Raw genomic sequence first — 23,258 nt, forward strand, 5'->3', positions numbered from 1 at the left:
ATTTCTGGTTAGGGACACAGATGCTTACTTCCTGGGCTCCTGAAATATGTATCAAGGTACTTACTGCATATGATCTCAAAGCCATCCCAGAAATCCCGAACTTTCACATCAGAGATTATAGCACAATTCCTGCAGTTCACCAAGTCCACATCCTGGTCTCCAAATTCCTGACTAAATGCTTCTGGCTTCCAGAGTTCAGACTTGAGTTTTTTATGGACCCCTGAAACCAACACAGGCTGCGGAGACAAAAATAGCCCATGTTATAGTCAATCTGAAAATACTTTTAGTTCAAGACCAAAGGAGAGAGTAGGGGATAGTCTAGTTCCCACTAAGATTTATCAATCACATTTCCCACTATTTTCAGGCTCATAATCTTTTATGATACCCAAATCAAACAAATGATTTCAACAATTACACTTGACTCACGACCAGAGGGCAATGCACTAGAAATCACCTGTTGCCCTTGTAAGGACAAAAGCTGCTACACCTTTGAGACTTCTTCAAACAAGAACTAGAAACTATCTGGACAATTCTTTAACTTCTCTCTTCCTCAAACATCTGGAACTAAAACTGGGAGTGCTATCAGTAGAGAGAGAGCCTATGGGGCTTTGGAATAGACTGTTACCTAAAAGCCACCACCATCTTCCACTCACCCTCACCTCACCCACCAGGATCACAGGTAAGGATTTCCTTTAAAGGTGTCGTTAATGCTAGGTTACCATGTAACAGAAAAAAAATGGGGGAGGGGTATCACACCCAGCAGCGCTCAGGAGTTTATTCCTGGCTCTATGCTCAGAAATTGCTCCTGGCAGGCTCAGGGGACCATATGGGATGCCAGAATTTAAATCAATGACCTTCTGCATGCAAAAATGCCTTACCTTCATGCTATCTCTCCGGTCCCAGTAAAAGAAATTTTAACCTTTTAAGAACAGAGTTAAGAAATAAAAGAATCCGGGGGCCGGGCGGTGGCGCTGGAGGTAAGGTGCCTGCCTTACCTGCGCTAGCCTAGGAGACGGACCGCGGTTCGATCCCCCGGCGTCCCATATGGTCCCCCAAGCCAGGAGCGACTTCTGAGCGCATAGCCAGGAGTAACCCCTGAGCGTTACCGGGTGTGGCCCAAAAACCAAAAAAAAAAAAAAAAAAATAAAAATAAAAATAAATAAAAGAATCCACAAAGTATTTTGAGGAATTAAAAAAAAAAAAAAACCCAATGAATCAACCAAAAAACCCAAAGGACTGATAATAAATACATGCTTTACACATGGGAGGCCCCAATATGACTCTGGCATTGCACAGGCCACTCCAGCAATACTAGGAGTGACCTCAAAGCACCGCTAGGTGTGCACCAAAAACTAGAATAACAATAAAAGCAACAACAAAAAACCAAAACCAACCCTCAATCCAAGCCCTCAAACTTTAAGGAGAAAAGCTATAGATAATAAACTTGGCATGTGTAGGGGCCAGAGAAGTAGAACAGACAGGGTCCTTTCTTGGATGGGGCCAATCTGGGCTTGATCCTTGGCAATGTGTATAATCCCCCAGTACTACCAGGAGAGATTCCTGACCCTGAGCAAAGGAGTAAGGAGCAGGAGCAAAGCCTAAGTCCCGCTGGATGTAACTCCCAAACCAAAGAACCTCTGCCGAAACTTACTATGTCTAAATCTTGGTGTCAAAAGATTTCCCAAGGAACATGGTAAATATACTGGTAGCTGTGGTGGCCTGGTTCAGGACGGAAGTGCTTATTCTTGCTTACCTGGCCTTGCTTCCAACACTCTCGGAAGATCTTCCAATTATTTTTGTTGCTGGGGTCATGGAGACATAGTAGTCTCCCGTCACAGAGCCAGGAGTGAGAAGTATGGGGATCCAGCACATTTAAGCCCATCACCATCTCCTTCACTTCCTTCTGGGTATCAGTTAGGTTACAGGGCCGCTTTGCAGTATCTGAGGTTTTCTTATTTTCTACCACCGAGGCAATGATGTGATCAAGAAAATTAGGTAGGCTGGTCTTGTTCTTTGCTCCCTGCCAGACACAAATCCATCAGGGTAAGTTGGACAGAAGGACTATGAGAAGAGCATTCAAAAAACAGGGACAGGGCCGGAGAGATAGCATGGAGGTAAGGCGTTTGCCTTTCATGCAGACGGTCATCGGTTCGAATCCTGGCGTCCCATATGGTCCCCCGTGCCTGCCAGGAGCAATTTCTGAGCATGAGCCAGGAGTAACCCCTGAGCACTGCCGGGTGTGACCCAAAAACCACAAAAAAAAAAAAAAATAAAAAAAAAAAAAAACAGGGACAGGGGCCGGGCGGTGGCGCTGAAGGTAAGGTGCCTGCCTTGCCTGTGCTAGCCTTGGACGGACCGCGGTTCGATCCCCCGGTGTCCCATATGGTCCCCCAAGCCAGGAGCAACTTCTGAGTGCATAGCCAGGAGTAACCCCTGAGCGTTACCGGGTGTGGCCCAAAAACCCAAAAAAAAAAAAAAAAAAACAGGGACGAGGTGTTTGGATCTACATCATACGCATGATATAAGGATGATAGAGGAATAACAAATGCCAAAGGCAATAGAAATCAAGAATCTGAAAGGCGGCCTTCAGAAGTGCCTAACATAGAAGCAAGCAGGACAGAATATACGTGTGTATATGTGTAAAACCGTGGACACTGGTGGACGGAAATAGACATTAGATGCCTGAAACTCAATCATGAATAGCTTTGTAAATCATAGTACCTGATTGAAAAAAAAGTTACTGAGATGTTTTGCAATTGGAGGGGGTATAAAGTCAGTCCCTTAACATCTTATCGTGCATATCTTACATAAAGGACAGAAAAATGAAGACTCTACCTCAAGTGATTAGAAACCTAATACTATCTTTACATTGTAGTGTACATATTATGTCTAGACTTCTGGGATCATACAATGCTGTAACTGAGTGAAAAACATTAAGCCAGTAACTTGTCTCAATGGTAGATCCTTGCCCTTGAACATGCTAAGACTGTGTGTGGGTTGATTCCGAGCACAATAATGATAACAGCAACAACAAACAAAATCCAAAAGAAAGAGGCTATGAAGTGTAAAGATTGCTGCTGGAGCAGTTGTCTCTGTATAAAGTGAAATCCAGGGACCATATGGGATGCTGGGGGATCAAACCGTAGTCTGCTCTAGGTAAGCACGTGCAAGGCAAATGCCCTACCGCTCTGGCCCCTGAAGAACAGAACATGTACTTTTCAGAAATGGTTATCCTGACACTGAAGATGCAGAACCTAAGCCAAACCTATGATCATTGGCGCCCATGTGTTTGAGGTTGCCTGTTATTCCCAACTCATGAAATGGTATATAATAAAATGTTAGTGAGGGTCTGGAGTGATAGCACAGTGGTAGAACATTTTGCCTTGCATGTGGCTGACCCAGGACGGACCTGGGTTTGATCCCCGGCATCCCATACAGTCCCCCGAGCCAGCAGCAATTTCTGAGTGCATAGCCAAGAGTAACCCCTGAGCCTTACCGGGTGTGACTCCCCCCCCAAAAAGTACATATTTGGGCCCGGCTAGCACAGCGGTGTTTGCCTTGCAAGCAGCCGATCCAGGACCAAAGGTGGTTGGTTCGAATCCCGGTGTCCCATATGGTCCCCCGTGCCTGCCAGGAGCTATTTCTGAGCAGACAGCCAGGAGTAACCCCTGAGCAATGCCAGGTGTGAGCCCCCCAAAAAAAGTACATATTTGTGACTCCACCCCAGATTTAAGTGTAACTACCTGCAAGACCCTCCCATTCCTGGGAGGGGTCTTGGGGAGATTATAAAAGGTTTGGCCTGAGGGGCAAAAGGGATTTTGCTGGCATGGAGAGGTAGCAGGAGCAGAGATGGCTGAGAGACAAGTACAATGCAGGGCTGAATAGATATACAGCATGAAAGGTTATAAGATAAGCCACACATGTTGGCCAGGGCAAATAAAGATGATATTTCCTGGAACCTGTCTGTGGATGATTTACTCGCCTCTACCTGAACCCAGATACCTGCCGGCTGGGGTTGCAGAAACCCACGTGGCTTGGGCTACAGAGAAAAGCCTCCATCACCACTAACCTCCTCTATCTGGCTCCATCCTAAGGGCCTTCTTTATTATTTAATCAACACATATTCTGTTCTTCACTTAGGTTGTCCTCATCATTATCATTGGCTCAGCTTCTGTAATAATTTGTGCTTTGGGGCCCGGAGAGATAGCACAGCGGCGTTTGCCTTGCAAGCAGCCAACCCAGGACCAAAGGTGGTTGGTTCGAATCCCGGTGTCCCATATGGTACCCCGTGCCTGCCAGGAGCTAATTCTGAGCAGACAGCCAGAAGTAACCCCTGAGCACTGCCGGGTGTGGCCCAAAAACCAAAAAAAAAGTTATTGAATCAAAGTTTATATAGGAAGAAATGTAATACTGACAAGTGTCTGCATCACTTGGTCCTGTTGTAAACTGAAAACCTTAAGTTATCCCTAAGAATACAATCTATGGTTCAGACTGAATGACTGACTGCAGCTGGAATCAAATGTTGGATTTCCTATTGAAATTTTGTCAGACGACCTCCACCTAAAGATTATTATTAAAGAAAACTCAACTTCATTTAAGAACTAAGAATATGGGCTGAAGAGATAGCAGAGTGGTAGGGCATTTGCCTTGCACGCAGCTGATCCAGGACGGATAGTGGTTCGAATCCCAGCATCCCATATAGCCCCCCTGTGCCTGGCAGGAGCGATTTCTGAGAGCAGAACCAGGAGTAATCCCTGAGCGCCACCAGGTGTACCCCCCTTCCCCACAAAAGAACTAAGAACATGGGGCCACAGGGCCAGAGCAATAGCACAGTGGTAGGGCGTTTGTCTTGCATGCAGCTGACCCAGGATGGACCTCAGTTCAATCCCCAGCATCCCATATGGTTCCCCAAGCCAGGAGCAATTTCTGAGCACATAGCCAGGAGTAATCCCTGAGCGTAACCGGGTGTGTCCCTCACCCCCCCAAAAAAAAAAGAACATGGGGCCGGAGTGATAGCATAGCAGTAAGGCATTTGCTTTGAAAGTTGTCAACCCAAATTGCCAACCTGAGACAAACCTGGGTTCAATCCCCGGGATCCCATATGGTCCTTCAAGCCTGCTAGGAGCAATTTCTGTTTTTTTTTTTTTAGTTTTTTTTTTTTGGGGGGTGGTGGTGGTGGTGGTGGTTTGGGTCACACCGGCAGCGCTCAGGGAACTCATGGGATGCTGGGATTTGAACCACCGTCCTTCTGCATCCAAGGCAAACGCCTTACCTCCATGCTATCTCTCTGGCCCCAGTTTCTGAGTGCCACTAGTTGTGGACCCAAAACAAGCAAACTAACCCCCCCCCCCAAAAAAAAAACTAAGAACAATATATAAAAAATGGTCACCTGCCAATAACCCCTATTTTTTGAAAGGGCTGCAGTATTTATACACTATTAGCAGCTCAAAGAATAACACACATTGACTTGTTTTGTAAAATTTAGTTATGAAAGTAATGGATTTTTATTCTGTCATCTATACTTTTCATAAAATGTATTATTTTCCTTATTCTTTCCTGATAATTAAAGACTTTGTATTTATATTCTTTTTTTTTTGGTTTTTGGGCCACACCCGGTACACTCAGGGGTTACTCCTGGCTATGCGCTCAGAAGTCACTCCTGGCTTGGGGGACCATATGGGACACCGGGGATCGAACCGCGGTCCATCCAAGGCTAGTGCAGGCAAGGCAGGCACCTTACCTCTAGCGCCACCGCCCGGCCCCGTGTATTTATATTCTTTTATGCACTAAATAAAAATGTTGATAACAGAAAAAAGAGAGAAGAATAAAAAAACATTAGCAAAAAGTGAAGTTATGGGCCAGGAAACTATCTCAAAGGCTAAAACCACTGATCCCTGGCATCAAACAGTGTCTGAGCACCAATGGGTACTGCCCCCCTTGAACTTAACCCAAAGGAGAATGATTTAATTTTTTATTTTTATTTGTTTGGGGGTCACAACTGGAAGTGCACAGGGCTTATTGCTGACTCTCCTTACCCACTGTACTGTCTCTGGCCTTAGAGTTAAAAAACTTTCTGGTCAAATGTCTAAGGTATACATAATACTTTAAATAAGTAACTTGGAGTAACTTTATCAATAGTGTTATAAAATCAGGGCATACATGGTAATAAAGAGAATGTATAAGAGTATCAATAGGAATTTCCTATCTTGCAATGTTTCTCCTTAGCCCCAATTCTTGGCATCTCTTAGTTGTTGGGCAAGAGAGATCATACAATGAGGTTGTACTTGCCTTGCATGTGGCTGACCTGGGTTCAAACACTGGCATCTCATGGGGTCCCCCAAGCACCACCAGGAATAATTCCTGAGTACAGAGCCAGGAGTAACCCTGCGAAATGCCAGGAGTGGCTCCAAAACAAATAAAAGCAACACACACACATATACACAAAAAGATTCTCTCATCTGTAGGAATGGAGAGATACTACAAGGCACTTGCCTTGAATATGGCCATTTCTTTTTTTTTTTTTTTTTTCCTGTGGTTTTTGGGTCACACCCGGCAGTGCTCAGGGGTCATTCCTGGCTCCAGGCTCAGAAATTGCTCCTGGCAGGCACAAGGGGACCATATGGGACGCCGGGATTCAAATCGATGACCTCCTGCATGAAAGGCAAACGCCTTCCCTCCATGCTATCTCTCCGGCCCCGAATATGGCCATTTCAATTTCAGTTCCCCATTTAGTTCTCTGAGCCTGCCAGGAGTGATCCCTGAGCACAGAGTCAGGATTATGTATGTCCTGAGCATCGCTGGGAGTGGGTCCAAAACAAACTGCCAGGTATGCCCCATTCCCAAAATAAAGTGGAAAAGTTAGTGAATGGGGTCTTATAAAATTTCAGTAATTGTAGATAGAAAGCTCAGTTCAGAAGAGGTAGAGGATGAGAAACAGGAAAATTATGAATATAATTTGATTATTAAAGAGATCTGTCAACATATTTAAAAGGAAAAAGAAGCAAAAGAGGTCCCAAATGGCTAAGCAAATGGAAGAGTGAAGATAATACAGACCAAGAAGAAAGCAAAGAGGAGGCTTATAGGGCAGAAGACCAGAAGTATGGTCTTAGACATGCTAAGTTTGAGACTTAGAATCAATATTAATAAACTGCCTCCATAAAACCTTTGTGTTGTGGCTGAAGAAACTGTGGTACATATACACAATGGAATACTATGCAGCCATCAGGAGAGATGAAGTCATGAAATTTTCCTATACATGGATGTACATGGAATCTATTATGCTGAGTGAAGTAAGTCAGAGGGAGAGAGAAAGACGCAGAATGGTTTCACTCATCTATGGGCTTTAAGAAAAATGAAGGACATTTTTTTTTTTTTTTTTTTTTTTTTTGGTTTTTGGGCCACACCCGTTTGACGCTCAGGGGTTACTCCTGGCTATGTGCTCAGAAATCGCCCCTGGCTTGGGGGGACCATATGGGACGCCGGGGGATCGAACCGCGGTCCGTTCCTTGGCTAGCACTTGTAAGGCAGACACCTTACCTCTAGCGCCACCTTCCCGGCCCAGAAGGACATTTTTAACAGTATCTCAGAGACAAGAGAGATGAGGGCTGGTAGGTGCAGCTCAGGACATGCAGCTCATCACATAGAGTGATGAGTGCAGTTGCAGAGATGACTACACTGAAAACTATCATAACAATGTGAATGAATGAGGGAAGTAGAAAGCCTGTCTTGAGTACAGGTGTAGGGGGTGGGGAGGAGGGAGATCTGGGAAATTGGTGGTGGGAATGTTGCACCGGTGAAGGGGGGTGCTCTTTACATGACTGTAATCATACAACTATAATCATGTTTGTAATCACGGTGTTTAAATAAAAAAAACAAAAAAACAAAAAAAAAACAAAAACCTTTGTGTTGCTTTGCTTTTGAGCGATGCCCAGCAATGCTCAGCGGCTTGTCCTGGCTCTGCTCAGGAGAGACTAATGGCAGTGTTCAGTAGACCAGATATGGTGCTAGGAATTTGAACCAGAGTGGGCAGCATTCAAGGCAAGTGCCTTAACTGCTATACTGGCCCCCAAACAGTGTTTTTAGGTATCTGTAACTTCAAGAACATAAAAAAAAAAATCAATGTCATAACTTTTCTACAAATAGTTAAGAAATGTTAATGCATATTTCCCTTTTTATGGACTTGTTAACCACAGAAAGCGCCCATCTAACGAACTATAAACATTGACAATATTGATGCAAGAAGATCTTGTTAGCTCGACAATGTAGAGAACATAAGTCACCCACGTACCCTCTAACCCAGAGCTATTAGTGATGGTTCTCTCATGGAAAAGGCTAGAGCTGTAGTGTGGAGACTTACTGCAGAGGATGCTGAGAAGACTGGGGGGAAGGGTATGCCCGTGTCCAAAGGAGTCGGAGGAAGCTTTCCGGGCCCAGAGTGAAGGAGATCTCGAAGGCTAGAGCCTTCAGTTTTGTTGTTGGAGGCAGTGGGACCCAGTAACAGACTGTTAAAAAGCTTTGGAGTCAACGGAGAGACTTTTGCAGCAGAGTTGAATGAGTCCAGCCCGAAGGGTGAATGGGACTCTTTATTGAGCACCGACCTCAGGGACCCTGCTTCTGTAGGAACATAAGTGGGAATAGCGTTAGCAACAACAAAGAATCCAGCAGCTGACTGACCCCTAAAACTAGTCAGATCGGAAGGGAGAAAGATCCTTCCCTCTCCTGTGCCTTCAACAATGTATGGTTTGACTGGGCCAAACTTCTTCCTGCTTCTTGCTTTCTTTTCAGGTCTAAATTTCAAACCTCCTTTTGTCCCCATCTATCTTCTGTACCTTTCATTTCTTTCTTTTTTTTTTCCTTTTTTTTTTTTTTGGTTTTTTGGTCACACCCAGCGGTGCTCAGGGGTTACTCCTGGCTGTTTGCTCAGAAATAGCTCCTGGCAGGCACGGGGGACCATATGGGACACCGGGATTCGAACCAACCACCTTTGGTCCTGGATCGGCTGCTTGCAAGGCAAACGCTGCTGTGCTATCTCTCCGGGCCCTTTCATTTCTTTCTTTCCTTTTTTTTTTTCCTTTTCGGCCACACCCGGTGACACTCAGGGATTACTCCTGGCTATGCACTTAGAAATCACTCCTGGCTTGGGGGACCATATGAGACACCAGGGGATTGAACAGCACTGTCTGTCCTGGGTCAGCTGCCTGCAAAGTAAATGTCCTACCGCTGCGCCATCGCTCTGGTCCCTATATCCCTCACTTTCTAAGATATTCAGGACACTTGTATTGGAATCATCTGGAGTGCTCCTTAAAAAAAAGAGATTCGGGCTGGTGAGGTGGTGCTAGAGGAAAGGTGTCTGCCTTGCAAGAGCTAGCCAAAGAAAGACCGTGGCTGGATCCCCCGCCTCCCATATGGTCCCTCCACGCCAGGGGCAATTTCTGAGAGCGTAGTCAGGAGTAACCCCTGAGTATCAAATGGGTGTGGCCGAAGATTCTTCATCTTTCTCTAAGGAAATCTCAGTAGTTCTGGTGGGGCACAGGAATCTTTAACAAATTTTAACAATTTCCCAGGTGACTCTTGTGCCCACTAAAAACTAAGTCTAGACCTCAACTGGATAATCTGAAAAACATGTTAAAAATGTTATACCAAGGGGTGGGGGGAAAAAAAAATCTTACACAAGGGGCCATAGAGATAGCCCAGCTTGTAAGGCATTTGCCTTGCACATAGCCAACCCAGGAGGAATGGTGGTGGTTCAAATCCCGGCATTCCATATGGTTCCCCGAGCCTGCCAGGAGCAATTTCTGAGTGCAGAGCCAGGAATAACCCTTGAATGAGGCAGATGTGACCCAAAAACCAAAAAAAGTCTTGCACAATTTTTTTTGTTTGTTTGTTTGTTTTTGGGCCACACCCAGCAGCGCTCAGGGGTTACTCCTGGCTATCTGCTCAGAAATAGCTCCTGGCAGGCATGGGGGACAATATGGGACACCGGGATTCGAACCAACCACGTTAGGTCCTGGATCGGCTGCTTGCAAGGCAAACACCGCTGTGCTATCTCTCCGGCCCCTTCTTGCACCAATTTTGACTAAAAACATCTGAGGAAAATCCCAGGTTATTATGTGCCTTTGAAACAAAGCCCTACTTCTATAAGTATAGAGATGAGATTTCCTCATTTTACGAGATCAGCCAGACAAAGCAAATGGCAGGTTTCATAAAGGATGGTGATGTGTCAATCTGAAGAATCCCAGAATAACTCAAATGTTTCACCCATGGGCCAGGCAGAGGCTTGTATTAAGCTCACCTTTTGTTTCTTCTTTAGCCTTTTGTGTTGCTAAATCTGCCAACCAGTGCAAGGCAGAGGAGGGTGGGGTTGTATCAGGGCAAGGGGGCCTGATGGCTTTTAGCTCACTATTGCTATTTGCTGAGGCCGAACTGTCAGCTTTCGGAGGCTCCTCAGGTCTGATGTCAGTGCTGTCAGCTTTGGGAACATGGTCGGGCTCTGGAGTTGTGACGGCAGCAGTTCCTCCTCCGCCTGAGAAGGTGGTGGTTTCATTTCCAGAAGAGGCACTAGGGTTTATGCTGGGAAGCTGAAGCACAGAAGGCCAACACAGTTACATTCCTTTCTCACACTACATCTGTGCAATCTGAAATGCATTCTATACTTACAATACCTCTGAATTCACAATGGCTAGAAGGCTGTTTTGGGGGTAGAAAAGAATATAAATAAACGATAATAAATTCTGTGAACAGAGCGAGTGAGACACGAAAATAGAACGGTTTTGTTCAGAACAGCTAAGGCTCAATTTCTCCAAAGGCAAATTGGTGATTAGAACTTGCTTGTAGAACAGGAGAAATAGTACACTACAGGAGGGAATGCCATTGCTTGTAAGCAGCAATGGCAGCTGGTTCAAATCCAGCACCACTTATGGTTCCCTGAGCACTGCCACAGGTCACCCCTGAGGACAGAGACTTGAATGCCTCTGTCCCCCCAAAAAAGTCAGTGTTCAGAGTGATAGCTCAAAGGGCTGGGAGATCATGATTTGCATGAAGAACTCCAGGTTCATTCCTAGGAATTCCATGGTCCCTAGCACTGTAGGAATTAAAAAAGAGAGAAAGGGGGTCAAAGAAATAGTGCTGTGCATTTTGCTAATGTGCATGGCTGGCACACAACCTACCTGTGTTTGTTCCTTAGCACTTCATATAGTTCTCTAGACCTGCCAGGGGTGATCCCTCAGTGCTGAGCCAGGAGCAAACCCCTACCACTACTCAGCGTAGTCCAAAAACAAACAAAACAAGGTATGACCCAGAACCCCTCAAAATACATTTAGTTATTAGTTTTTGGGATACGTCCAGTGGTGCTCTGGGGTTATTAATGGCTCTGTGCTCAGGAATCATTTCTGGCAGGCTTGGGGGACCATATGGCATGCCAAGGATCAAATCTGGGCCAGCGGTGTGCAAGGCAAACACCCTACCTACTGTGCTATCACTCTGGCCCCAAATCCTGTTGTCTTTAATTTAGCAAGTTCAGCACATTTCTGGAAGGGGCTTCTAATATAAGCAAGTAATTGAGTGTGCTTTTCCTAAGGTCTCTTTTAAAATCAAAATAGTAATTCATCAAGGCTGGGGAGTGGCTCAGTGGAAGAGCAGACTCCTCATATGTGTGAAGCCCTGGGTTCAAGCTCTGGCACTAAAGGAAAAAAAAAAAAAGAAAAAGGTTCATCAAATCAGAATATCTTCCATATCTGAGAGGACTATGAGAAAGCCACCGACTCTAGTATTGCTGAGAACTGCTTTCAAGGATACAAAGATCCTAACTCACCAGGCTAATCTTTTTTCTTTCCCCTAACATGGAGAACAAGGACCACACACAGACAGAGACTCAGATGACTAAGTCTTCTTGATCTTTTTTGCCCTCTCTCCTCACTCCCTGTTTTTTTGTTTCTGGACCACACCTGTGGTAGTCAGGGGTTACTCCTGGCTCTGTACTCAGGGTACATTTTTGGAGGGCTCGGGGGTCATATGGAATGCCAGGGGTTGAACTTGAGCCAGCAGCTTGCACTGTAGACAGTACTAGCATGTACCTTCTCTCCAGCCCCTTACTCCTATCCTGAGTATTGTTTTGGCTCTCTCTAGAAAAGCTTCCCAGGGTGGGGTTGGAGATGAGGTCACATCACATGACTTGCGTATGTGAAGTTCTACGTGTCATGTCCAGTACTACCAAAAAAGAGAAAGAAGGAAAGTTGAAAAGCTTTCCCATCCCATTTGCTGATAGCCTTTCCTGTGTGAACAGGTGAAAATCAGAAATTTTCTGATACTAAAAACATGAGTTTTATAGGGCTGGAGAGAGAGTACAGCGGGTAGGGTGCTTGCCCTGCAGGCATCCAATCTAGTTTCGATTCCTGGCATCCCATATGGTCTACTGTGACCTGCTAAGAGTGATCTGAATGCAGAACCAGCAGTAATCCCAGAGCACTGATAAGTGTGACCTAAAACTTAAATAATAAAGAGCTTTACAACTTTTTACCTGTGACATCCCATTGGTGACAGCAGGTCTCAACACAGATTTGTTTTGCCGACTAATACAGGGACAGTTTGCTTTAATGCCCCACTTGCCACGGGCAGCATGTACCATGTCTCCAATATTGTAAAGAGCTAGAAAAAAAATTAACATCATAATAATACTTGTATCATTCAGGTTTTATGCTAAAGATCTTATTTATATCATCTTTCTCAATCTTTATTATGATTCTATTTTTGGGCCATACCCGACAAGAATCTGGGTCAGCTACACGTAAAACAAAAGGGCCCACTCTGGCCCTCTTTATTGCCTACCTTTCAATGAGGCATTAGCCTTTTTTATTTTCTCAAGGGATATTTGGGAGAACTGGAGCCTCTCCCTTGGTTCAACACTTGGGTTGCGATTGTGGGGACACTCAGTTCTGGCTGGTGCCAGCCTATTCCCAGTGATGCTGGGAGGGGCCATACGGTTTTGTGATAAACTAGCGTAGGGACATGCAAGGCTTACATCCTAACTGCTATGCTATCTCTCCTAGAACCAGAGATAACAGCTTCACCCTCAGAAAACAAAATGAAACAAAACAAAACAAAACCCCAACCATCCCATATGTTCCATGAGCCCAATCAAGAATGATCTCTATGCAAAGCAGGAATAAGCCCTGAGCACTAGCAGGTATGGCCAAAAAAAAAAAAAAAAAAGGGTTTTTTTTTCCCCCTTTTTTGGTGAAGGTGTTCCCAGCAGTGTTGGGAACTATACTTGGCCCCAAGCTCAGGAATGGTACCTGGTGGTGCTTAGGTGACAATACATGATGCTAGGGGTTAAACCTGGGTCAATCACATGCAAGACAAGTGCTCTTAGCTCCTCTACTATCTCACTGTACTTACCCCTTCATTACTGATGATAAAATAGGAACTCAAAAAACATAGATCATTGGCTGTACAGTTGGTAAATTAAATGAAACTTAACCCACTGAGCCTTAATGTTCTATGCACAACGTGTACTATCTCTCCTACCCCGAATTAAACTATTTTGTTCTTTTTATTGTGAGATACACATGGTTGTGCCCAATAGGCACCCCAGCTTGGCACTCAGGTTGCTTCTAGCAGTGCTCAGGAGATGACATGATGCTTGGAACTGAGCCTGGAGACCCTACATGCAAAGCTTATGCTCTAGTTCATTGATCTATCTCTCTGATACTTCCACTAAATTAATAAGAATTCCTTTACCTGTGCCAGGGATGATCTGTGTGGGCATGAGATTTTCTGGTTCATGAGACTGTCCCTTTGCACACTTCAACCAGGAGAAAACCTCTTCATCACCCATCTCTTCTGTCTCTGAAACAGAATTAAAGAGTAATTTCAGTTATGTAGAGGGTCTTGAGTTATTCCTCTCAATGAGTCAATCTTTTTATTTTTTTTGGTTTTTGGCCACACCTGATGTGGCTCAGAAATCGCTCCTGGCTTGGGGGACCATATGGAACGCCGAGAGATTGAACCGCCGTCCATCCTAGATTAGCGCGTGTAAGGCCCTACCGCCTGTGCCACCTCTCTGGCCCCAAATTATTATTTTTAATATCTTTATGTAAGCACCATGATTACAAACATGATTGCAGTTGGTTTCAGTCATAAAAAGAACACCCCCCTTCACCAGTGCAACATTCCCATCACCAATGACCCTCCTCCCTTACCCCCTGCTCAATGAGTCAAATTCTAAATGCCATATTGAGCCAGGAGTAAAGGTACTGCTAGACATGATGTGGTTTGATCTCAAACATATGGTCCCTAAGCACTATCAGATTGGACCAGGTAATCCCTGGCAACTCAGGACCCAACAGCACCACATCTTTGGACCTTGGACTCTTGTCCCATTTGGGATTCACACCCCCATGAAATATAATCATTAAAAAGTCTGCCCTAATGAGCTATTATTTATTTCTAATAAGTTCAGTCAATAAATGAGGGAACTGAGAGTACAGTGGTTTTTATTTTCTGGTTTTGGGAACACTGTACCTGGCTGTTCTCATGGTACCATAAGGGATGCTGGAGATAATCCTTCAGTCAGCTGTGGGCAAGGCAATATCTTACTTGCTATCTCTCCAGCCTCCTAGTATAAGTTTTATAGGAGATATTCTTCTATCTCCATAAGTATCATTAGGGTCTTTTATATTATCTCCTTTCCTCTCTCTCTCCCCACTCTCCTCTCTTCTTTCCCTCCCTCCCTTTCTTCTTCCTTTTTGGGCCACACCTATTGGTACTTGGGTGACCATATTGGATACTGGGCAGGGTCAATATTTAGAGCAGGGTCAACCATGTGTAAGGAAAGCACCTTACCTGCTGTACTACTGCTCTAGCCTAATCTTTAATTTCTCATTTTATTATATTTATCCTTCTTTTTGGCAGTGGAGGGTAATACATGGTGATGCTCAGTGTTCAGGAACATTACTGGCAGTACTTGAGAGACCATATATGGTGTCAAGATTGAAGCCAGGTTGGCCACATGCAAAAGAATTTCACTTGCTATACTCTCTCTGACTCAGTAATAGTTGCTCTCTGAGGTTCTTTTCCATATTAATTTTCCATTAATTATAAACGACCATTTATTTACAAATGGTCATTTATAAACTTATCACTAATCTTTAAAAATAGATATTATGTTCTATTGCATATTAGCTAATTCTTTCTTTTTTTTTTGCTTATGTTTTCGATCCCGGGTTGGTCACATGCAAGGCAAACACCCTACTGTTGTGCTATCTCTCCAGCCTCATCATAGTAGGTAATTCTTTTTTTTTTTTGGTTTTTGGGTCATACCTGGTGGTGCTCAGGAGTTACTCTTGGCTCTGCGCTCAGAAGTTGCTCCTAGCAGGCTCAGGGGACCATATGGAATGCTGGGATTCGAACCAGTGTCCATCCTGTGTTGGATGCTTGCAAGGCAAACACCTTACTGCTGTGCTATTGCTCCAGTCCCAATTTTTGTTTTTTTAATCCCTCCCTCTTATTAGGCAATTCTTGATTAAAGCAGAAAGCTTCTTTTAGCCTCCCTAGTTAGAGTAGAGTACTGTCAATTTTAAGATTTCCAATATGGGGGCCGGGTGGTGGCGCTAGAGGTAAGGTGTCTGCCTTGCCAATGCTAGCCTACGATGGACCATGGTTCGATCCCCGGCGTCCCATATGGTCCCCCAAGCCAGGAGTGACTTCTGAGTGCATAGCCAGGAGTAACCCTTGAGCGTCACCGGGTGTGACCCAAAAACCAAAAAAAAAAAAAAAAAAAAAGATTTCCAATATGGAATCAAACAATAGTACAGCAGATAAACCATAACTACTAAGGCCTGTGGTACAACCCACCACCCTGGGAGGGGCCTACAAATAAATTTCTGCATTTCCAGGTCCCACGTGACACTTACAGGTTACCTGTAACATTTACTTACCACTGCGTGGACGACTCTTTCTGAGCCTGTAACAGTCAAGGCAGACCCCAAATCCACATTTGCGGCAAACCCAATGGATGTTGAAGAGAGTTGTTTCACACACGTCACACATCTCCCGCACACCTCGAACTGCTCGTTTCCATGCCACTTTCTCTGGTGGGACAGGAACACAGCTGACATTAAATATGCTGACAAACAGCAAGACTGGGTATAGACCTAGTCCCTCTGACTCAACCTGTTTTGTCCAGCAAAAAAACCTAAAAGATTCATCAATATGTGTTCCTATAATCATAAAAATAAAATACATAAAATTTTCATTTTAAACTAATATTAATAATGTGAAGATACTGAAAAATTCTCTAGTTATATAAGGTATGATTTCATCGTACACTTTTTTCTTAGTCTAGAAATAGTATCTCACAATCATGAGGAATGTAAATATCTAAATAACGTGGTACAGAAGGGCAGTGGTAATGTTTAATAATAAAACGGATTCATGGGGTTCCTTCACACCCACACACTGATGGGGTGTCTTCTGCCCTTCCTCCCCCCCATGCTTAAGCCCTCGTCCAGGCTGCTAGCTTGTCCCTCTCTTCCTCTCTCCTCCCCCAGGATGGTGGTGGTGGTGGGTTCAGGTCTGTCTGGGGCTGCCATGAGGATTTCCACGGGGCCACTTCCAGGCTGGGGCTGTGCCTGCTTTTTAGAAGGGAAATAGAGGGAGGGCGCTCGGACAGGGCAGCTTTAGGCCCTAAACTTTCTGAGGGCAGCACCATGTCTCAGGCCCAGGAGGAAAAGTCCTGCTATTGTCCTAGAAAGGACAACCCCCTTCTTTCTGCACCCAACTCCTCCTCCATCCTGGGGCCTCACTTCTTACCCGGTTTTTTAGTTTGTTTGTTTTGTTTTTGGGCCACACCCTTTGGCGCTGAGGAGTTACTCCTGGCTAAGTGCTCAGAAATCACTCCTGGCTTAAGGGACCATATGAAATGCCTGGGGGATCAAACCGTGGTCTAGGCAGCCGTGTGCAAGGCAAAGGCTCTACTACTGTGCCACTGCTCTGGCCCCTTACCAGCTTCCCCCTCCCCCTTATCCTCCCACTCATTGTTTTAAGGTCCCATCTGCATGCTCCCTCCCTGTCTTCCCCACATCCTGGAGCTCATTCTGTCCATTGGAGAGGGTCAGCTAGTGGTAAACCAACTGGACTATGCTGATATGTCAGCAACCTCAGACTCCCTTCAGATGGGCCTAAACTGAAATTCCTTTCTGAGAACCAGGAGAGTCCCCTTCTCTAGTCCCCTCCCCTGTAATCTTCTTCCTCTCCCTCTCAATAAAAACAGAAAACACTAAATAACAAAAACAAACAAACAAAAAAACAAAAAAAACCCCAACTGGGTTCAAGCAAAATGAAAGGAGTCAGAATGAATCAAACCCAAATAACAATCTAAAATATTCTGCTGGGGACAGAGTTAATTTAGTTCAGTGGGCTGGAGTGAAGGCTGTGCATTCACAAGACATGGTTTTAGGTCCCCAGTACCAAAAAACCAAAAAAATCATAATTAGGTATATGTTTTCTTACAAAAATAAAAGTTCTGGGAGCAGAGATATAGCACAAGGCTAAAGTGTTTGCTATGCATTGAGGCCAATCTGGTTAGATCCACAGTTCCCCATGGTTTCAGAATACCTTTGGGAGCAACCCCAAGCAGAGAGCTCGAAGTGTGTGCCTCAGAGTTCCTTCCTGTGCACTGCTGGGTATGGTCCCAAAACAAAACAATCCAAAAAAGACCAAAAGAGATGGTTTTGGTTTCTAACTGCCAAAGACTAAAAGACTTGACATCCAGGGGAGGGAACATGGCTTAGCATTAAAAGCTCTTAGCAGCATGTGTGAGACCCTGAGTTCAATTTCTGGCATGGCCAAAAAAACTGGGGGGAGAGTGGGACAGTACAGTAGGTACGGCCTTATACACAGCCAATGTGTATTCGTTCCCTAGCATCCCCAGCAGCGCTAGGAGTAAGTCCTAAATGCAGAGCCAGAAGTACTCCTGAGCACTGTTGGTGTGGCACAAAAACAAACCAAAAAATAAATAAATAAGGTCTAGCTAGATATAATTTACCATTAGGAGCCTAAAACTGAAAGCTATTCAGTTTGCTATATGGAAGACTTGTCAGTTTTGATTCATCCATAGAAACTGCTATCTTCCTTCTGTCCTTTCAAAGAAAATCTACTAGAAGTGCCTGTAAGACCAGCAAGAGATGCCTTACGGTGTGGCTCTACCATCATCATGGCTTCCTTCTCAGACATCACGAGCTGGCAGAACTGGTCCCCAACATTGGCCAGGATGTATTTTGAGGTTTCTAGGTCTATCCCTTCTGCTAGGGAAGAAGAGGGAATCCATAGGTTCATGGCATCAGGGTCACTCTGCTGGGGACTCAGAAATCCCTCTACACGCAACACCCCCTTTCGAGTGAAGATCAACCTAAAAGAAGAAGGGGAAAATAATGAGACTTAACAAATCAGTTGGTGGGGCCGGGAAGGTGGCGCTAGAGGTAAAGTGCCTTGCAAGCCCTAGCGTAGGACAGACTGCGGTTCGATCCCCCCCCCCCGCGTCCTATATGGTCCCCCCAAACCAGGGGCGATTTCTGAGCGCACAGCCAGGAGTAACCCCTGAGCATCAAACGGGTGTGGCCCCAAAAAAACCAACCAACCAACCAACCAAACAAACAAACAAATCAGTTGGCGTGAATAATTCTCATAATCTTTTGGGGGGCTGTTTTGGGTCACACTAGCAGTGCTGAGGGGTTACTCCCCGCTCTGTTAGCAGTTACCCTAGCTGTGTTCAAGGAATTGTATGAGGGGCCGGGAAGGTGGCACTAGAGGTAAGGTGTCTGCCTAGCAAGCGCTAGCGTAGGACGGACCTCAGTTCGATCCCCCGGCATCCCATATGGTCCCCCCAAGCCAGGGGCAATTTCTGAGCGCATAGCCAGGAGTAACCCCTGAGCGTCAAACGGGTGTGGCCCAAAAACCAAAAAAAAAAAAAAAAAAAAAAAAAAAGAAGAAAAAAACAAACAAACAAGAAAAAGGAATTGTATGAAATGTTGGGGACTGTACCCAGATCAGCTGCATGCAAGGCAAGTACTTTAATCACTGTACTATCACTGTGGCCCCCAATTTCACTATATTTGACAATAGTACTCACTCTCTGCCCTAATGGCATAGTTGTTAATATATCTATTCTTATTTTCTTCTTTTAAGTGAAAATAGATTTTATTAGGAAATTCTGAGGAAGAAGAGAGAGGATAAAAAAGGGTCAGAGTAACACACTTGAGAATGTGGGTTTCTCCAAAGGTGGAAAGAGCCTCAGTACGCAACCCAGCAAGAAAGTAGGAAAGTCCACATTTCAAGAGGGATGACGCAGGTGACATGTATATGTGGAGACCATGCTCATAAGCCCAGGAACACATATGTGGCAGTAGTCTATTATTTAAACATCTATCCTTAAGCTGGGAAGATCACTTAAAGGAGTGGAGTATGTCAAGCATGCATGAGGCTTAATTCAATCCCAGATGCCACATGGTCCCTGAGGACCTACTTACTGATTTAGGGCCAGGGAAAGAGCACAATAAGCTGAGGCACATGCTTTGAATGCAGGGCTTCTGTGTTGTTGCTGCTGGGGAAGTGGGGTGCCACATCTACCAGTGCTCAGGGCTTACTTTGGCTTTGCACTCAGAGTTGTCTTCTCTGGGGATAAAATATAAATACGTGGTCCAGGGATCAAACCCAAATTGGCTGCATGCAAGTTAAGTTCCACAATCTTCTGTAATATCTCTCTGGCCCTAACTGTAGGGCTTTTGGGTTTGATCCCTGGTACTTGTGCATTTCTAAAAGCAACCACAGAGCATCAAGAAAGAGTAGCCCGAGAGCACCACCAGGTGTGGTCCAAAAGCCAAACTAAAAAACCTGAAGGCGGGAGGTGCCTGTCTTGCATAAAACTGATCTGGGTTCAATTCCTGGCATTGCATCTGGTCCTCAGAACATTTTCTGAGCAAAGAATCAGGAGCACACCAAATGAGGCTCCACAAAAAAAAAAAAAAAAAAAAAAAAAGAAAACAATGAGCTGGAGCAATAGTACAGTGGATAGGGCATTTTCCTTGCATGCTGCTGACTCAGGCTTTAACCCCAGCATCCCATATGGTCCTCCGAGCCTGCCAGGAGCAACCTGAGCACTGCTGGGTGTGACTCCTCAAAATGAAACCAACCAAATCAAATAACAAAAAACCCTCAACCAAATAAATAAACAAAACCCTTATGATTAAAAATCAATAATTAGGGCCCGGAGAGATAGCACAGCGGGCGTTTGCCTTGCAAGCAGCCGATCCAGGACCAAAGGTGGTTGGTTGGAATCCCAGTGTCCCATATGGTCCCCCGTGCCTGCCAGGAGCTATTTCTGAGCAGACAGCCAGGAGTAATCCCTGAGCAAAGCCAGATGTGGCCCAAACAAACAAACAAACAAAAAACAAAAAAAAATCAATAATTACTGAAGGGAGATTACTCCTGATACAGCTTTTGGGCCAGGGTCGTAACACCCAGCAGTAATGGGGGCACGTGCTCATCACTTACACTGTATCTCTGTCCTCACGAAAAAGTAGTTTTGAAAGGCAATTTCCTATCTGAAATGCAATGGCTACTTGTAGGCCATAAAATCCAATTACATGCATTTACCAGTTTATTTCTTCCTGAATACTTTCTTCAGCAGTCTCCTGATGATGATCCATTGGCTGTTCTTTCTTAGCTTTACTAATCTTTTCTCATAGTTTCCATCTCTAAATGTTAGAGAACTCTACAATCCTTTAACCGCTTCTTTTCTGATACCTATTAGGCATGCAACTCTATTGATTAGCTTTATGCCTTTCTGTATCTATTCTTTGACTCTTTGAATGACTTTCAATTATTTAAAATAATTTTGGGGGGGAGGATGATGCCAGACAGTGCTCTGTGCTTAGGGATCACTCCGGGTAATACTCAGGAGACAATATATGGTGCTTGGGATCAAGCCTGGTTAGCCACATATAAGGCAAGCTTCCTACCTGTGTAATATCTCTCCAGTTCCACGATCTCCATTTATTCTCATCACTTCATTTTTTTGTTTGTTTTTTGGGCCACCCCCGGTGACACTCAGGGGTTACTCCTGGCTATGCACTCAGAAATTATTCCTGGCTTGGGGACCATATGGGATGCTGGGGGATAGAACCGTGGTCTGTTCTAGGTTAGTGAGTGCAAGGCACGCCTTACCACTTTCGACACTTAATCCAATCATTCCTTATCACATCTATTATTTATTTCCTTCCTGCCCCCATCATTTTTCACCTGGATAAGCCTAAAAGCTTCTAAAAATCTCCTGCTTCTGCATTTGCCTCAGTATAATTTTTCTCATGAACGCATATCTTTCTCATAATCTTTTGGCTTTCAAGCCCATGCTGGACACAGTGATCCTTTTAAGATTTTTATCATTATCAGTCATCAACTACAAATCTCCAGTGACTTCTTACTCAGCTAAAAAGCTAATGCCCAGGGTCAGCAAGATAATACAGCCGATATGGCTCTTGCCTTGCACGAAGCTGACCTGTTTGATTCCTGGCACTCATATGGTCCCCCAAGCCTGCCAGGAGTGATCCCCAAAACAAAAACTGCCCCCCTCTCCAAAAAAATAAAAAAGACCCCCTCAATAAGATCCAGCTAGCTGTGAACGTGGCTTTGTGGGAGAACATTTATCTTACATTTGTGGGTTTCTTTGTTTTTTTTTTTTTTTTGGGGGGGGCACACCCATCGATGCTCAGGGGTTACTCCTTGCTCTGTGCTCAGAAATTGTTGCTGGCAGGCTTGGGGGACCATATGGGATGCTAGGTCCATCCAGGGTTGGTCACATGCAAGGCAAACGCCCTATCATTGTGCCATCTCTCCATTTGTGTAAGACCTTGAGCTTAATTCTAGGAACCAAAAATAAGTAGAGAAGAAATAAACTTGAACTCAATGTCAAGTACTTTACATTTGAATATTAATTTAAAATAAGTTTTACTTATTTTTGTTACATTCAGTAGTACTTGAGGGCTGTTCTTTAGTGGTATTCAAGGACTTGGGCTGAACATATGGCTCCCGCTCTCACAAGAAACATGCTCCAGCCCTGTGAGCTATCTCTGTGACTCTTACTCTATTTTTGAGCCCTCTAGTTCCATTTGAAAAAAAATTTTTTTTTGCTTTTTGTTTTATTTTGTTTTGTTTTTAGACCACATCCAGTGGTGCTCAGGGGTTACTTCTGACTTTGCACTCAAAAGTCACTCCTGGTAGGTTTGGGGGACAAAACTGAACCCCTAAGTCAGCAACATACAAAGCAAATTTTGTTGTACTATTACTCCATCTGAAATACTAAAATTTTATTCTAGCCTCTGTGCACATGAACACAACAATTAAAGTTAACTTAAAGTTCAGAATAATGAATGGTACACATTACATCTTCAATAACATTTGCTGACTAAGTGAATTCTCATCACATGAACAACCATTTATTTGGGTTTATCAATCTTTTTCTTTTTCTTTTTTTTGGTCATACCCGGCAGCTCTCAGGGGTAACTCCTGGCACTATGCTCAGAAATCTCTCCTGGGGGCCGGGCGGTGGCGCTAGAGGTAAGGTGCCTGCCTTGCCTGCGCTAGCCTTGGATGGACCGCTGTTCGATCCCCCAGTGTCCCATATGGCCCCCCAAGCCAGGCGCGACTTTTGAGCGCATAGCCAGGAGTAACCCCTGAGCAACACCGGGTGTGGCCCCCCCCCCAAAAAAAAAAAGAAAAGAAATCTCTCCTGGCAGGCTCGGGAGACCATATGGGATGCCGGGATTCAAACCACTGACCTTCTGCATGCAAGGCAAACGTCCCACCTCCATGCTATCTCTCCAGCCCCTAATTATTCTTTTACTTTTGAGAACATTACCAACTTTCTGTTTTGTTTTTGTTTTTGTTTTTTTGGGCCATATCCGGTGACGCTCAGGGGTTACTCCTGGCTATGCACTCAGAAATCACCCCTGGCAGGCTCGTGGGACCATATGGGATGCCAGGATTGGAACCACCGTCTGTCCTAGGTCAGCCCAGCGTGCAAGGCAAACACCCTACTGCTGCGCCACCGCTCCAGCCCCATACACTACTAACTTTTTTTTTTTTTTTTTTTTGGTTTTTGGGCCACACCCTGTGATGCTCAGGGGTTACTCCTGGCTATGCCCTCAGAAGTTGCTCCTGGCTTCTTGGGGGACCATATGGGACACCGGGGGATCGAACCGCGGTCCGTC

At 44.8% G+C, this 23,258-nt stretch overlaps 1 protein-coding gene across 1 annotated transcript in view; it reads right to left on the reverse strand.

The window, feature by feature from the left end:
- The window catches only part of KDM3B (lysine demethylase 3B), a 92,291-nt gene that overhangs the window by 14,667 nt on the left and 54,366 nt on the right, over positions 1-23,258 (reverse strand). Inside the window, exons 10-17 of the mRNA XM_049785986.1 lie at positions 18,189-18,403; positions 15,933-16,085; positions 13,735-13,842; positions 12,515-12,642; positions 10,292-10,577; positions 8,357-8,613; positions 1,754-2,020; positions 65-236 (exon numbers count right to left, since the gene is read on the reverse strand). Of these exons, the coding sequence (XP_049641943.1) occupies positions 65-236; positions 1,754-2,020; positions 8,357-8,613; positions 10,292-10,577; positions 12,515-12,642; positions 13,735-13,842; positions 15,933-16,085; positions 18,189-18,403 (1,586 nt within the window). The remainder of the gene's footprint in view (positions 1-64; positions 237-1,753; positions 2,021-8,356; positions 8,614-10,291; positions 10,578-12,514; positions 12,643-13,734; positions 13,843-15,932; positions 16,086-18,188; positions 18,404-23,258) is intronic.

The sequence above is a fragment of the Suncus etruscus genome, chromosome 14, assembly GCF_024139225.1.
Source record: "Suncus etruscus isolate mSunEtr1 chromosome 14, mSunEtr1.pri.cur, whole genome shotgun sequence".
In the NCBI taxonomy this organism is placed as follows: Eukaryota; Metazoa; Chordata; class Mammalia; order Eulipotyphla; family Soricidae; genus Suncus; species Suncus etruscus.